Here is a 16,474-nt window from a genome sequence, read left to right on the forward strand (position 1 = left end):
AAGCGATAAAATTAGGATAGTTTACTACATGTAACATCTCAGTGCACATTCAGGGCAGGCCTTTCTGTCTACAAAGCACATTTAAAACAAGAAGTGCCAATTCTGAGAATACACTACTATGAGAAAGCAGGTGGCATTGACGACAAGGTTTGTGAGCATTATAACTCATAAGGTTTTCAAATTCATCCTATGAGTACATCTGATAAACATCTCGGACAAATTGGAATCTCAATGACCTTGACCTCAAGTACATAGGTTAACTTTTTGAAAAGCACCTAGGGTTTTCAGGTGCATCTGAGGGTGTTACTGGTGTAAAAGGTTTCAGGTTTTTCCTCAGTAGCTGGAAAGCTGCTCTGTTGGATTTTAAATGAGGCCATTGCACCTCTATTATACAGTCATTGATTCAAACAGACACTATGATCATGAATTTGTTCTACTCCTGCTTGGGTTAATGACTTTGGTTACATATGTTAGTTTAAAGACATAGTCTAGTAATAGTTGTGGCTATTATAGACCACAATATGTGTTGAATCACTATGCAATTTGGTGGGATGTATGTCATTTTAGCTGGGAAAAATATATTTTAAATGAAAATATTAGGCTAAAGAAAGAAAACTTCCAATGAGCTTCAGAGTCATTAATTGGCCACCTTCGTTCTTCAACACAGTGTGAACTCTGAGGCAAGCTTTCTTGTAGTTTCTTTAAGTAGTCTTCAGACATAGTTCTACAGGCCACAGTCTATCAAAATCTGACACTGTTTTTCTAAGTGTATGCATCCATTACCTTTGTGACATTTTTCTGTTCTCCACTTGTCCAGTTTCCTCAAAAAGTTCAAGGTTCAGTACGTACAGTACTGAGATGTGCTAATTTTTTGGCTAATAGGATCACCTTCTTGGTGCATAAATACTATTTTATATCTGTCCAATTGGTATCTTTGGGACTTTTTGTAGATTAAAATAGAATCTTAGTTGTTACAAAGAGCTTTAAATAGGCTCTTAGTAACAACGTGTCTCAACATAAACTTAAAATAATTTCTTTGCTAAGTTGTCATGTTACGTATAGACATGACACTGGTTCATCCCTTGAGTTTAAAGCATTTTTTTTATGCGTGAATGTTACATAGGTCAGTTGTAAGCAGTTCACCAAGCAAAAAACACTCCTCTGAAAATGGGTGCAAGGCAGAGAAAAGGAAAAATGAGTTGCTCAAGATCAACAGTTTTCAGTTTGACTTTATGGAAGCAAACAAAGAAATGAAGGGCGAATCGAGATTTTTGCACAGTATCATAAATGATGTGATTTAATTATTTGCATGTTTAAGGTTACGTTTTCTCGCTGCACCATCTCGTGGTACAAACTGGTATTACACTGAAATACAGCCCAGGCCCAACTTTAGTACAGATCTCTTCAACACAGTACATAGATGTTTAGAGAGAGAAGTCACAGTGGATGTTTCTTCACATTCTGCTCACAGCTGAAGTTCAAACATAAATAAGGCCGTTTAAACTGTTATAAACTAAACCGAGGAAAGCCACTATGTCACTGACTGAAGCGAAACAAAACTTAAAGTGAAATAAAAACTAATTTAAAAATGCAGATGTGTTAAACAGTGTGGGTTAATGGTTTTGAATTGTGTTGAATTGTGAAGTTTTCCGGTCTCATTGAGCCTGTCATGTTTCCTGTTGGGGCCCCTCCCTTTGGCACGCTGCTGTTTGCGGCCACATTTATAGCCGTCTTCGGGATTTGTTTGTGCTCTGAGACGCCGTTTCTTCACCGCAGACGCAGGCAGCTGATGATGATGATGACCCTCTGGGTTGTATTTAAAGCCCAGGGAAAGCGGAAGCCTGGCCTGACTGTTATCAGTTGAGAACTGCTAGCTGGTGTAGCCTTACACTGAGCAGCCTTCATCGTTAGCCGCCTGTGCTGTTCACTCATACATAGTTATTAAACATGAATAGAGAAGGAAATGCGAGCTTTTTCGGACAACAGGACTAAAACATCACCAAGAAGAAAGAGAAGAAGAAGTAGTCACGGGTGAGTAGCTGTTAGCTTTTATTTGTTGCTTTTTTCCACCAAGCGGATGGCTAGCACTTCGCTGACAGCTAGCAAACAACACAGCTGCCGTGAAAGTGAAACTGATTAGAAAATGCTTCTTTATAACGACATTTTCACTGTGACGAAGTTGGATAGTAGTTATTCGTGTGTAAAGAACAGCAGAGATACACACAGCTAATTTGAGTTGCCGCGCAGTTGTACAGTATCATAATTCAACTCTGATCCAGACAATAGTCTGGTTCAAATTCCCACATCTGTCTGCAGCGGTTAGTTCCTGTAACAGAGCCACAGTGAAGGAAAATGCCCCAGTTCGAAAGCTAACTGCATATTAATGTATGAGGGTTTATCATTGTAAGAAACCCATCATTAATCATTCATTCAAACGTGTAATTTTTGTTTGATCTTGACAAAATCCCTGCATTGATGTTACCCAGCTGACGAATCCATACACACAGCTGATATTTAAAAGACTCGGAAAACAATAGCTTAATAGAGTCAGCGGTTGCCTTAATTTGGGGTTACCTCTTTGTTTATTTAGGTCAGGGATTGTACCTCTTAATCACCCCTGACGTACCCCCTCCAAATCTCCGTATGCATAAACAATAACACCAAGCAGCAATAGGGAAAAAATGCTCTTCGGCTTCACAAAGCTGTTCATCATCTGGCTCTGTTAATTCAGGATTTAACAAATCAAAGTGCATAAGATTGTGACTCAACTACAACGAGCTATAAATAATCATAAAAGGGCTTTGTTGTCTAACTTCTATTTAAACAGTGAGATGCTTGACTTAAGTTGAATCATCTTTTCTCAGTTGCGAGGGTTAGAAATAGCATTCATTGCCAGATGTTGTCTAAATTCTTGTTTGATTGAACAGCAAAATCTCATAAACAGACACAAACATTTCTGCACTGGCTGTCATGTCAAATCTCCTCTTGAAAAACAAGTGTTGGACATGGAAGAGTATACTGGGTTTGCGTATAAATGCTGTAGTTTACCAAGGGTATGTACAGTGCTAAAGAGGTTTTATTATCAACACTAGCCCAGTGTTAACCCACATAAACAACAGACTAGTAGCTCAGTAGTTCTTTAAAAGTAAGTTGATAAGTATTTTCAGTGAATATTCCCCCCAAATCCCCATTAAAGTTCCATATATATCAGACATGCTACTTTAAAATTATTGTTTCTTATTTTATTGCTTGTAATCAGTGTATTTCAATTTTGCTTATTGTGTTCTAATTCATTTGTACAGAATAGGATACATTTTTGAGACAGCAAGAAAAAATGTTGTTAAGGGTTATCTGGGTTAAGACAGCTGTTTATCAGGCTGCTGCACATCACATTCACTGTCACTGACCTCACACTTGGTTTTATAATGGATTAGCAGCTGCTTTTGGGCAAACTGGCCCACCTCCAAACGGACAGCTTTCTTCTAAAAGACGGAACGTCTTTTCTGGATAATTTTAGCCGTTCCCACGTGGTAGGAAATTAATCATTTGTGAAACAGACTACAGACATTTAAGTAACTCTGTCACAGTACTGCAGTGAGCCAAATGACGAACAAACTCTGGTCTACTATCACATTTTTATATATAAAAAATGCTATACGTCAGTGTCTGTTTGATCAGTTATCTGGTTAGTAACCCAGTTACCGACTTCCCTGACAGTACTAGAAACATTAAGAGGGAAGTGGTGAGTTGGGTTATTGCAAAACTGTAATACCATGTTGTTTGCTAGTCATGAACATGAACATGAAGGTCAATAAAAACAGATGGACTGTAAGCATAATATAGCAAACATAAAATGACTCATCATGATAGTGCAGGCATTGTACTGTAGCTGATTTCCATAAGTTCCTTTTCCAAACCCAGAACTTCCCTCCGACGAGCCTAATCTGGACACTAAAGTATTAATGGACAAGTGCACACTATAGCACACAAAAAAAACTTACTTAAAACATCACTCAAACTTGTCTCCTTGATCCATTTATTTAGTTTGAGCATTTGCAGAGTAAACCTGGGTTTCTCTAGTATATTAAGTTGGAGTAAAATTACTTGCTATCTCTCCACCACAGACATTTTTTAAAAAACGATAATGCATTGTCTGTGTGTGTCTGTTTCTCTGCAGAGCCACTAGAGAAAAACAGGAGCAGTTTGTGCCTGGCACTCCCCCAGCCTCCCCTCACCTCCAACCCTTCACACCCTCCAGTCCATTCGTGCTGCCAGCGAATGGACCCTGTAACAATGACGACCGGCGGGTGCTGCCACCTCCCTGGCTCTCTGTGTGACTGTGCCAGCAACACAGGCCTGTGGAAGAGCGTGGAGGAAGCGGGCGGTGACGGGTGCCAGGCGCTCTACGTCACCCAGGTCACAGCCATAGATGGACGGTTGCTGTCCTCTGTGCTCAAACCAATGAGTGCACAAAGGTACTTTAAGAATATTACTGTTATTGCTGTAAGATGTTCCACAGGTAAACTTTGAATGGGATTGTATTGTGATGGCAGCTTCTCCAGAGATAGGAAAAAAATATATATATATATATTTTGCTATAGTTGCTAAACTTGTGATTATGCCTTGTATTAACACTATTTCAGACAACGCACTTCTCCATTTTTCTTGTTTTTTGTGGGGGTTTTTTTCACATTTCTTCACTACACACCCATTGAATATTATTATTATTCTCTTTGGGATAGAATGGTAAAACATTTTTGCTGTGTTTCATGCAGACGATGCCTGCCATTTATAAAAATCTCTGTATATTTTTTATCTCAGTGATGGTCCCATTTGCCGTATTTGCCATGAAGGAGGCAGCAGCGAGGGTCTCCTGTCTCCATGCGACTGCACAGGCACTTTGGGTACAGTGCACAAGAGCTGCTTAGAGAAGTGGCTGTCGTCCTCCAACACCAGCTATTGTGAGCTTTGCCACACGGAGTTCAGCATCGAGCGCCGACCGAGGCCCCTCACAGAGGTAACAAAGGTCAATGCCCTTTGCCTTGTCTGCAACAATCCTTCTTCTCATCCTTTTTATTCATCGTGGTTGGGCTGCTGGTTGTGAATGAGTGTGTATGTATGAAAGTGTGATGGTGCTTTTTATCCGTCTTTTTCTTGTTTTACATCTCTCTGCTTGCTTGCTTGCTTCTTTGTTAATGCAGAATGTCTTTTCTCTTCATTAGCTTCTTTCTTTTTACCTGGTTTCTGCCACAGTCTGACTTCTTTCTGTTTTTCTTCCCTCTTACGTCTTACCCCACAGTGGCTGCGAGATCCCGGCCCCCGTAATGAGAAGAGAACACTGTTCTGTGACATGGTGTGCTTCCTGTTTATCACTCCTCTAGCAGCTATTTCTGGCTGGCTTTGCCTGAGGGGCGCTCAGGATCATCTTCAGCTGAGGAGCTGGCTGCAGGCTGTGGGCCTCATTGCCCTCACCATTGCCCTCTTCACCATCTACGTCCTTTGGACTTTGGTAAAAAAAAAAAGAATTCCCATCCATTATTACTGTAAAGCAGACATTTTCACTCGGAAAGGTTGATGTATAATGCTGCACTTCGGTTTTCTTCAGGTATCATTCCGCTACCACTGTCAGCTGTACTCTGAGTGGAGGAGAACAAACCAGAAAGTACGTCTGCTCATTCCCGAAGCCAAGGAGTCGAACTCTTCCCAGCATTCCTTGCTCTCTAATAAACTGATGAAAAAATCGGCCAGTGAGAGCATCGTATGAGACCAAACGGAGATAGTCGATGATTATTACATCTTTTACGTATGAGGGCTGATTCCCGATGCATCCTGCCCACAGTTTTGACTTTGAAGAAACACCTGTGGGGATTTTTTTTGTGTGTGTCGCTTTTTTTTTGCTTTTTTTTTTTTCTTTGCACCATGGGCTCATATTTTTTCACATTGCATTTTATAATCCTCACATGGGTGCAGGAATTAGCACATTTTAAAGGAATCTGCCTTTCCTCGTGTCAGGTGTTGACCAAGTTTATGCAAAGGCACTGAGGAACGGTGAAAGTGGTGGAAGCATGCAGAAATGGAGCCGAGCTGTCTCATCATCACAGATGTGACAACATGACTGGCTAAAACTGACAGCATAAAACAAGATGGATCGAGTAAACTTGTTAAAGAGGACTGTGAAATTGAATGATTGTCCTGCTTGGTTTAACAACCCATCGATGGTCAGGTATAGCACGTCTACTCATTGTGTATTGCGATGATAAAAGCAACTGCTACATACGCCTTTTAATCGTGTGTTACGTGGGCACGCACTTACCTACTTGGGGCTTCTCTTCTCTGCCCACTGAGGATCTCGTTGTATAATCACATATTAGTCTGTAGTTTGAAGATAAAAAGCTTTGATCTTTAATTTTTATTTCATAGTCACATCTGGATATGTCATCTGAGTGGAATCTTTTAACTCGCAGCTTTTACATCATCTCATCCGAGACCAGGCGGCTGCATAACATTTGTAAAGCAGAGACTTCTGCAATAAAACACTGTGGACATCGAGGTTTTCGCAGTACACGAAGACAGTTCTACCAACGTGCACAGTTATGCATGCAAGCAGCACTGTTAATATTTTTTTTTACTCTTATTGTATTCTAAAATCATTTTTTAAACCACTTAAGAACGAATGACTTTCCTATTCCTACTGAAGTAGGGTTTAACAGTGTCCTCATAGAGGTTCTTGTACTATCAATATGTAACAAGTAGGTATTTATATTTATATAGATGGATAGAAACTCCATCACGAGTATTGGTGTGGTGGCTGGGGCAGTGTACAAAAGCGTTATCGGTGTTGCTTGTTATTCATTTTTGGTGTTTTCCTTTTTTCTTTTTTCATGATCATAACAGTCAGAGAATTCCTGCTGTTGTTTAAGTTACGATTAAGCATTTGGTCTAATGTGATGAGAAACTTTCTTAATCTGGGATTTTAGTGCTGGTAAACCCTAAAGGTAACCGCCAGCATTTTGATGTTACTGACCAGACTCGCCTGGAACTGGCTGTGTTGGTAGAGTTGGGAGATAGCTGAAGTTGATTACAAACTACAGCGTGTGCCTGGTATTCAGATTTCCGGGTCATATGATGGTCCAGTTTTTGTAATGTGAAACATTGTTTCTTCTCTATGCTTAATTTAGGTTACAGGGAGATGTCTAATTGCTTTTTAACGCATGCTGTAGGCTGTCCACAGGGAGACAAGCTTGTAGATTTAAAAAAACCCTCCCAACATTACATGTACTACTAAAAAAATAATTTAATTCAGTGGATCTAATGAAGCCAATTCAGCTTAGTATTGGTCTGAAATACTTTAATCATTTTTATTTATAGATTTGTCTTTTAATGGGTTGCAATTAAAAGAATTCGTCCCCTTAAAGGGGGTGTTTAAAGCGATATAAGTTTAAAACTAACCTGACGACGACCTGTTTGGTGGATTTTTGATTATAATTCCAAGAAAGGAATTGTTGATGCATGACGCCGTCATGGTGATCAAACTGTGCGATGCCTTTTGATTTAGTTCCATTTAATGAATGCTTCTGCATTTAGTAAATGGGCAAAATCTATCATTCTTGGTTAATTATTTAAATATTTACCTTTAAATCAGTCAGGCTTGAATAGTAATTTATTAACATGATGTGGTGTGTGGTGATGTAAAATTTATCAGAGAGAAATGTGTTTTTAGAAAGGGCTTGTGGTAACATTCAGCAGACAAATCAGATCAGTGAAATTATTAGTTTCCAGCAAGCATCGTATATTTTCCCCTCCTGTCCTTTGTTAATGCTACATAAATGTGGTAAACCCAAAATGAGGTTACCAGTTAAGTAGGTGGTGAAGCGTTAGTCATGTAAAGATGTCTGTTTTCAGGAGGAATGTTGACATATGCTTGTGTTTTCCTCCCTTTTCTCACAGTGCTGCATTACCAGTAACGAGTCATTTCCTTGTTTACATTACCAGTTCCCTTTGGTACATTTCACTCCTGCTCGTTTGATCCGCGTTCTGCCCCAGATAAATATTTGTTTGTGTTTTTAAGAACAAAGGATTACACCCTGCAGTACTGCGGTGTGCTCGTCTGCCTTGCAGGCTTATGATTAATTTGGTCATCCGTGTGTTTACCCGAGAAAGTACTGGAATCTGTTTGTACGATGTGCAAGAGATAACTGATTTTTTTTTTTGATGCAATGCAAACTTATTTCCTGTATTGGGAGTCTCTGCAGAGTTGCATCAAACTATGCAACACTTCTCCTTTTTTGGCTACTAAGAATTTCTGACAGTGTTTTTAGAGAAACGTAAAAAGAGAGTCTAAAATGTTTGTCTTAAACGTGTCATGACACGTTTAAGACAAATTTGAGTCGCGAAAGCAAATATAGAAAGGGATTTTTTTAAATTTCTTTGTTGTTACTCAAACAAATGAACACGCAAATGTTAATAATGTTGCGTTATAACACATTTGTGAACTGGGCATGTTGGGTTTTTTTTGTTTCATCTGCAATTTATGTTGCTATTCCTCAGTATTATTTTTTTTTTATATTGTTAAATACTATAATGTTTATGGTGTGCTGTGGGGTGAAGGGATGTCTTCATCAATGTACTGGTACCTGCAATCAGCCAAGAAATGTTTGCAAAGCAAATAAAACATAATCATAAATTATGTGATCATGAATTTGTCAGTGACAGTTTGTCTGCACTTGTGTAGTGTTGGTAAGGAATTGTCATATACGTTATATAGTGTAGTTATAATGGATGTTTACAAGTCCGTCTAGTGCAGTGACGATGACATGTCATTAAGTCTGTTTTGAAACTCAGCTCAGTGAGCTTGCTAATCCTAATGGAAAAAAAAACAAACGCTAATGTCAAGTCCTTCTATGGTATCCGTGGAGACTCACTCAGTATCTGCTTCCTGTCCGCTGCATGCGGCATAAGCAGCTTAGAGTAACAGAAGTTCAAAATATGCTGTTTTTGTGCAGAGGGTCTGCTCTCCAGGAAGGAAAAATGTTTTTCACAGGTTATTATTAGGAGTCAAAGCAATGTTAAAAGGTGTTTCTTCTGCCTTCCTACTTGCCTGTCTTGCTCTCAGTGACAGCAGTTGCATTCTAGAGATGTAAATCTTGGTGTGCTGCTCCAAGTTAAATGATCTAGATGGTGACCAGATACAAAAGAGCTACAGAGGATATACTCAAGTAAAAAATGGCAATGTATTTTTAAAATATTAAAGGGGGGCTTCTTTATATCCTGTCATATACGCTCTCTGGCCTCTTCATTAGGTACAAATCTTGAGCTGTCAGTCACATGTCATAAACTTTATGCATTTAGACATGGTGATAACTGCTGATGTTCAAACTGAACATCAAAACGTGGAAGAAATTAGATTTTGGTGACTCTGAGTATGATGTAGTTGTTGGCGCCAGACAGGCTGGTCTGAGTGCTGATGTACTGGGGTTTTTCCCAAAGAAAGAATGGCATGAAAATGAGAAAATATCCAGTGAGCAGCAGTTCTCTGGGTGAAAATGTTTTGTTGATGCCAGAGGTCAGAGGAGAATGACCAGACTGCTCTGAGCTGATAGGAAGGAAACTGTAACTCAAGCACTCCCTACAACCGAGGTATGCAGAAGAGGATAGTGGAAAGCACGGGAACCTTGAAGCTGGGCTACATCAGCAGAAGACCACACCAGGTGGCACGCCTGGCAACTGAAAACAGGAAACTGAGGCTACAATTCACATGGGCTCACCAAAATGGGACAATAGAGAATTAGAAAAACGTTGCCTGGTCCGATAAGGCTCCACTTCTGCTGTGACGCATGAGTGGCAGGGTGAAAATTTGGCACAAACAGCATGAAAGTATGGATTCATCCTGCCTTGTGCTGACAGATCAGATGACTGGTGGTGGTGAAGATTTTCCTACAACAACCCACCGCTGACAATCTTCATGCTTATCACCGGCATACCAATCTTCTAATGCCTGCGTCCAACACCTTAGATCATCTCAAACAATAAGTTCACTACACTCGAATGGGCTATATAGTCACCACATCGCAATCCAATAGAGCACCTTTAGGATGTGGTGGAACAGGAGATATGGATGTATGGCCACAAATCTCTGAGGAAGAACTGCATTAACTTGTTGAATCTATGGCAGGAAGAATGAAAGCAGTTTTGAAGGTAAAGGTTCCTACCCAGTGCCCAGTAAGTGTATTTGCAGTGTTACACTGGTGGATGCTCATACTAAAGATGACTAGTTTCAAGTAAAAAAAACAAAAAAACCCAGTTTTTTGCATGTATTGATGATACCCCTAATGTAGTCATCAAGTGCACAAAGCTGGCTCTGAACAGAGGAGCCGACCTACCTGCTGTTCAGGTCTTTTGTTTGCAAGCGGTAGCCAGTCAGAAGGAAAAAGTATATGTATAGATGGATCCATTGTATAAATGGATAAGGAAAAGTTAAAACCTCCCTAAAAAGCCCATTTAGTTGATTCAGAATTCTGCAGCAAGCGAGCTGACAGGGGTAAGACAGAGAGAGCATGTTTTTCCCACACTGCCTTCTCGTCATTAGCTCCCTGTTAAATCCAGAATCAAATATGAAATCCTTCACCTCACTTTAATCAGGCCCTCATGGTACCATACCACTCCAAAAGAGCACTTTGCTCTCAGACTGCTGGTTTACTTGTGGTTTCTAGAGTATTTAAAAGTAGAATGGGAGGCAGAGCCTTCAGTTTTCAAGCCCCTGTTCTGTGGAACCAGCTTCCAGTTTGGATTCTGGAGACAGACACACTCTCTACTTTTAAGATTAGGCTTAAAACTTTCCTTTTTGAAGCTTATAGCGAAGCCTGGATCAGGTGACCCTGAACCCCCCGTAACTACGCTAGGCTGCTAGGGGGTTTCACACTGAGTGCTTCTTCTTCACTCACCTTTTCACTATATCTTTAGACACCACTCCGCATCTAATCATTAATCTCTTGCTCTCTTCCACAATGTGTCTTTTATTTTGTTGCCCTCAACCCCAAACAGTTGTGGTGGATGACCTCCCCTTACTGAGCTTAGCTCTACTGAATGTGTCTTCCTGTTAAAGTGAAGTTTTTCCTTCCCACTGTTGCTAAGTGCTTGCTCAAAGAGGGGGTTGTCTGATTGTAGGGCCTTATAATATAAAGCACCCTGTTGATGCTATTTGGCAATATAAACTGAATTGTACTCTATCAGGGTCCAAGAATAAAACATAGTAATCAAATTTATGATCAAAGATTCGATTCGACTTAAATTTCTGTACTAGCAGCTGTATTTTCAGATTCGAAAACCCAGTTTTCTAACTTCAAAAAGGCGTAATTCAAAGTTTTAAATATTTACATTAGTAGAGTTTAGAATGAGACATTAACATGTAAGCAGTTATGGGCTCAGGAGGTTGAGCGGGTCATCTGCTTATTAGGCTACTTTGGTCAGATACTGAGATCCCAATTACTGGAAAGACGTCAGAGTGTGCCAGCTAAAAAGTGATTAAAAGCATGAAGTAAAGAAGTCAGAGAGGAAAAGCACTGTAAGTACCAGTCCATTGAACATTTTAATGTTTTTCACCTACCTTACACTTACACATGTAAAATAGTTATCTAAGTGACTTCAGAGCTAGAATTAAAATGACAATATTTCAGTTTGTTTTTGTGTGGAATAGTTTAAAATTGTCCACGCAGTTCAGTACATTTCTGATGAGAAAAAACAAAAACAAAAAACACAAACAAACGAAAACCAAACAAGTCAGAGTACGTTAAATATCCATTTAACAAACTGCTTCAGTCAAGGATTTTATTGTAAATTTACACAGTTCTTAAACTGAAAGTAAAACAATGATGACTTCAGCCAAATCTTCTTCAATAAATACATAATGAGGATATTTTTTGGCATGATGTAAGAAGGATGTAAGAGCCACACTGTCAAATAGCACAATACTGCTTCACCTGGTTGGAGTAACTGTCTGTAGTTTATTTACACAGCACCATCTAGTGGTAAACCATTGAAATGTATCTCACAACCTCCCTTTAGAGGACAGTGTTTCAGTTCAAACAACTTTACAGGCATCAGTAAGACAGCAAAGACTGCCTTGCTCCTGGATAACAGGAACCTTCACGCAGACTGACTGAGTGACATAAAGGCTTCTGAAATGTTTCTTTCATGGCAGAAAAGAAGAGCACAAGTGACTTCAAAAGTACTTTATAAAACAAAAGTAAAGGTTAAAAAAAAGATTTAAAAAAAAGAAAAGAGGCTAAAGTGGTGAGGGAGTTGGCCGTGAGCAGAGCTACGGGGGGAAAAAGTGCACAGGTGATGTGATGTGGAGGTGAATGTGGAGGAGAGGATGAGTGTCATTGGACAGAGCGTCACAGGCTCTGGCAGCACTGGAGTTTGTTGCCCTTCTGCCCGTCAGTGGTTGGCGGGACACTTATATCTACGACATTGTTGCCTGGAGACTCGTCGTGTGCAGATCTGTCTGCTATCTGCTTCTGTGACACGATGCGATAGATTTCTGCAGACAAATTTGAGAAAGAGGGAAAAAAATTACACTTTTGCAATGTTCATCATTTAAATTTTAATGTTCTTATTTATTTAACTGGCTGTGCAGATTAAATATAAAAAGGTACTATCAGCTGCTCGTGCATTTCCCAGAGGAGTCGCCACATGTTTTGATCTGGCACAGATTTTTATGCCAGATGCCCTTCCTGATGTAACCCTCCCATTTATCCAGGGATCAGCCCAAGGAATACACTAGTTTGTCACCCTGAGGTGGGGTTTGTTTCTCTCTCAGTCCTCTATTTTTAACCAGTGGGTGTAAAGAACGCTAAATGTGTTATTAAATAAATAAATATTTAACAGTAGCATGTAAGTTACACTTACTGATCAAACTAATCGAAATATGAGTGCATTTAAAATGTACCAAATTTAAGTAAATATTAATTACAACCCATGCCTAAATCCCCAGAATTAATACATGTTAAAGTATGTACAGTAGTTATATAAATGTAATGTCTTTTTTCCTGCTTCTATCTGGCATGCAACTAACATACATTACTGTCAGAAAAAAGTCTTGATTCGCCATCATTTCTTTACATTTTACAAGGAAACTGACAGCACAGTCTTCAGGAATAGTTCTCCAGGCTTCCTGGAGAACATTAAAAGCTTTTCTTTAGATAATGGATGTCTTTTTTTCCCCATTCCCTGACAAGATGATCCCACACTCCTTCAATAATGTTCAAGTCTGGGCTCTTAGGAGGCCAGTCCTTACCTTACAGTGTTCTGTTGTGCGTTTTTCTTCTCAGGTATGCCTTTACTGGATTGACAGTGTGTTTGGGATCACTGACAAATGAAGCCGTTGCTCAGATTTGGCTTATTCAAAATCTAACCGTTCTTTTCTGTATTCATCAATTTTGACAAGATCTCCAACACCACTAGCTGAAATGCAGCTCCAAACCATGACAGAGCGTCCACCATGTTTTATAGATGGTTGTAGACACTCACTGTTGTACCTCTCTTCCGAGTTCCTCCAGACAAAATGATGGCAATATAAACTTTGGATTTCAAATTTGGATTAATCACTCCATCAGGCCTCTTGGCATTATTTTTCAGTCCCATTCTTGTGTAACTTGGCAAACACCAGCCTTTTCTCTCTATTTATTCCCCCTTACGAATGGCTTCTTGATCGCCATGACTTTAAGATACTGATAGACGTGCCACGTCTTATTTTGTCCTTCATTTGTCCAGTTTCCCCTGTTGTTTTAAGGATATGCTGCACAGCGTGCTAAGCTACGCCAAGTTTTCAGATAAAGCTCATTGAGAATCACCTTGTTGATGCAAAACACTACCATTGGCTTGAGTTGGGTGGCTTTTTTATGCTTCAGTTGGCTTAACATTAACATTAATTCACTGCATTTACAGCAGTCAAATAATCAATTTTTCAGAAAAAAAGCACACTGGGAAGCTATAATATAAAGTGCATCTACATGTCATCATACAGATGTTAACATGTATAATACTGCACATACAATGACTGCAACATTCAAGTTGTAAAAAAGTCCTTCACTAAGAATGAAACGAACTTACTAACCTTAAAAATCGTGGTCAAAATATTGAGCATAACATGACTTATTTTAACAATAGTTAATGTAGTTACCCATACTTGTTTATCATCAACATATTCAACTAATAACGAATGTTGGGGACATCAAAAATCATTTCACAGTGACAAAATCTATACTGAAACATTTGATGAAATTACATGAACTGGTCACTACCAGTATTATGATTTTGGTAGATGCCTTTTATCAGATTTCAAAATAAAAATTCTGTGTGCATTCCTACCTGTTAAAATGTTCTTGAATGCCTCCTCTACATTCGTGGAGTCCAATGCTGACGTCTCAATAAATGAGAGTGTGTTCTTTTCTAATACGAGAAGAGACGTTCGACACTTGAGATATGCACAAAATCACACTGAGCGCAGACTGTTTGGCATAATTGTGTCTCAGTGCGATTTACCTGCGAATGCTCGGGCCTCATCAGTGGGCACGGCCCTGAGGTGTCGGAGGTCGCTCTTGTTTCCAACCAGCATTATGACAATGTTGTTATCAGCGTGGTCCCTCAGCTCCTTCAACCAACGTTCAACGTTCTCATATGTCAGGTGCTTTGCGATATCGTAGACTAGGAGAGCTCCGACCGCACCGCGATAATACCTAAGTGAACCAGCATAAACGGAACGATTAAAATACTGTCAATACAGCACGATCGTGTAAGCTAGTTCAGACAAACTGAAAATACTCACGCTGAGGTGATGGCTCTGTAGCGCTCCTGGCCAGCTGTGTCCCAGATCTGAGCCTTTATCGTTTTGCCGTCCACCTGAATGCTTCGGGTGGCGAACTCCACCCCGATGGTGCTCTTGCTCTCCAGGTTGAACTCATTTCTTGTGAAACGGGACAGCAGGTTACTTTTCCCTACTCCAGAGTCTCCGATTAGTACAACTAGAAACAATACAAAAATTATATTTAGACTTTAAATGAAAAGCACTCAAGGAAATTGTACTTTTAATAGTGTCCCATAGGCGGGTCTGTGACCAGTGACTGGATTTCTACTTTGTTTTTACACTTAATTTAAACAGACTCATTTTTAGCTGCAGGATTACAGATTTTACTACAGAATTTACAGCCATGCTGAAAGTGCTGAACTGTTGCTTTCTATCTCTAGCTATCAGACTTTGCCCTTTTGGGAATGAGGCTATTAGAAGTTGCCAATATCCTGCTCTATAGGAAATCTGACTCATCAGTTTCTCAACGCCTCTTATTGCTGTGTCGTAACGAGTCATCAGTATCTTACAATCAGTATCCAATGGCTTCTCTAGACCGCCTTACTTTGATTTGATATTTTTAAGAGATAGCTACTTGGCCATTCATAGTGTTTCATCTCAGGTTAGTATCACAAGGGAGGAAATAAGGATGCCACCTATTGTGGTCCCATTCTGACAATGAAACCTAATCAACATAACTGTAATCCTAGGAGTAAATGGATCATATGATCAGGGCTTGGTATTTGTTTGGTATGAAAATATGCTGGCTTTTGATGTTTGGAAAACACCTGGGAGCAAAACAGGGCTCTACTGGAGTTTCCTCCTCTTTGCTTTCACTGGGAGCGAGTTTCCTCCCTCAGGCTCCAGTTTTGTTTTGTTTTTTTGTTTGTTTGGTTTTTTTTGGGGGGGGGGGCACAAAGAGGAATCCTGTTTTCTTAATCATTTCATCTGAGTTTAGGAGGCAGTCTAAAGAAAGCAGACCATTGCTGGAGCCCCTGCTTAAATAGCAGACGGCTACGTGTGGCCACCGCAAAGGAAAACTTCTCTTCCATGCCAGTAAAGTTTAATTAATGCAGAAGTAATGGCACCATCCGTCTGACTAGCCACTAGCTTGCAGCGCCACACGCCCTACTTTCTAGAAAAGCCCAAACTGCTAGCTGTAAACCTCGGTACAAAAGAAACAGCACCGCACCTAAAGTAACGGTAAATATGGGTTTAATTAGAGGAAGCGACGCTTCAATTGTAAAATAAAATAATAATAATAAAATAAAATGTAAAAAAAAAAAAAAAAAAGGGGGGGGGGGATCTCGGGTTAGCTACAGTTAGCAGCCACCACCAGCTGATTTTCTACCCGGCGGTACCGCAGCTAGCATGCTAACTGACGCTGAACCCGTCCAGAAGCGGCAGCGGTTCCGCTTACCTTTAAACAAGAAGTCGTATTCATCGTCCCTGTTCCCCATCGTTTGATACTATCGCCCTCCTTTTTGAGATTGCGGTGATGAGAGTAGGTAGGTTTCCCTGCCCAAACCAGGGTGGTGCGCCAAGATGACGAGAGACAATGTGCACGGAGCGGAGCCGCTGACACGGTCACGTGACTGCCCGCTACGCAGTTGCGCGTACCGAGAGGAGGCG

At 40.1% G+C, this 16,474-nt stretch overlaps 2 protein-coding genes across 2 annotated transcripts; one reads left to right on the top strand and one right to left on the bottom strand.

The window, feature by feature from the left end:
- Positions 1-1,593: 1,593 nt before the first annotated feature.
- marchf2 (membrane-associated ring finger (C3HC4) 2) lies at positions 1,594-8,692 on the top strand. Its single transcript, XM_085265321.1, has 5 exons — positions 1,594-2,031; positions 4,178-4,475; positions 4,822-5,017; positions 5,300-5,509; positions 5,606-8,692. Exons 2-5 carry the CDS (start codon positions 4,279-4,281, stop codon positions 5,762-5,764), a joined length of 762 nt encoding a protein of 253 aa, XP_085121447.1. The 5' UTR covers positions 1,594-2,031; positions 4,178-4,278; the 3' UTR covers positions 5,765-8,692.
- A 2,867-nt stretch (positions 8,693-11,559) lies between these two features.
- Positions 11,560-16,430, bottom strand: LOC146546521 (ras-related protein Rab-11B). The gene is made up of 5 exons (XM_085264181.1): positions 16,263-16,430; positions 14,825-15,020; positions 14,542-14,735; positions 14,368-14,448; positions 11,560-12,538 (listed from the first exon to the last, which is right to left on the bottom strand). Exons 1-5 carry the CDS (start codon positions 16,300-16,302, stop codon positions 12,393-12,395), a joined length of 657 nt encoding a protein of 218 aa, XP_085120307.1. The 5' UTR covers positions 16,303-16,430; the 3' UTR covers positions 11,560-12,392.
- Positions 16,431-16,474: the final 44 nt, after the last annotated feature.

The sequence above is a fragment of the Mchenga conophoros genome, linkage group LG23 (assembly GCF_057382185.1).
Source record: "Mchenga conophoros isolate Kocher_MC1m ecotype Shallow Benthic linkage group LG23, M_conophoros_male_GT1.1, whole genome shotgun sequence".
Taxonomy (NCBI): Eukaryota; Metazoa; Chordata; class Actinopteri; order Cichliformes; family Cichlidae; genus Mchenga; species Mchenga conophoros.

Coding starts and splice junctions, on each gene's coding strand:
- marchf2 (XM_085265321.1), top strand. CDS start 4,279: ATGGACCCTGTAACAATGACGACCGGCGGGTGCTGCCACCTCCCTGGC. Junction 4,476..4,821: donor AAACCAATGAGTGCACAAAG/GTACTTTAAGAA, acceptor TTTTTATCTCAG/TGATGGTCCCATTTGCCGTA. Junction 5,018..5,299: donor GACCGAGGCCCCTCACAGAG/GTAACAAAGGTC, acceptor CTTACCCCACAG/TGGCTGCGAGATCCCGGCCC.
- LOC146546521 (XM_085264181.1), bottom strand. CDS start 16,302: ATGGGGAACAGGGACGATGAATACGACTTCTTGTTTAAAG. Junction 15,021..16,262: donor ATACGACTTCTTGTTTAAAG/GTAAGCGGAACC, acceptor TATTGTTTCTAG/TTGTACTAATCGGAGACTCT. Junction 14,736..14,824: donor TACAGAGCCATCACCTCAGC/GTGAGTATTTTC, acceptor TGGTTCACTTAG/GTATTATCGCGGTGCGGTCG.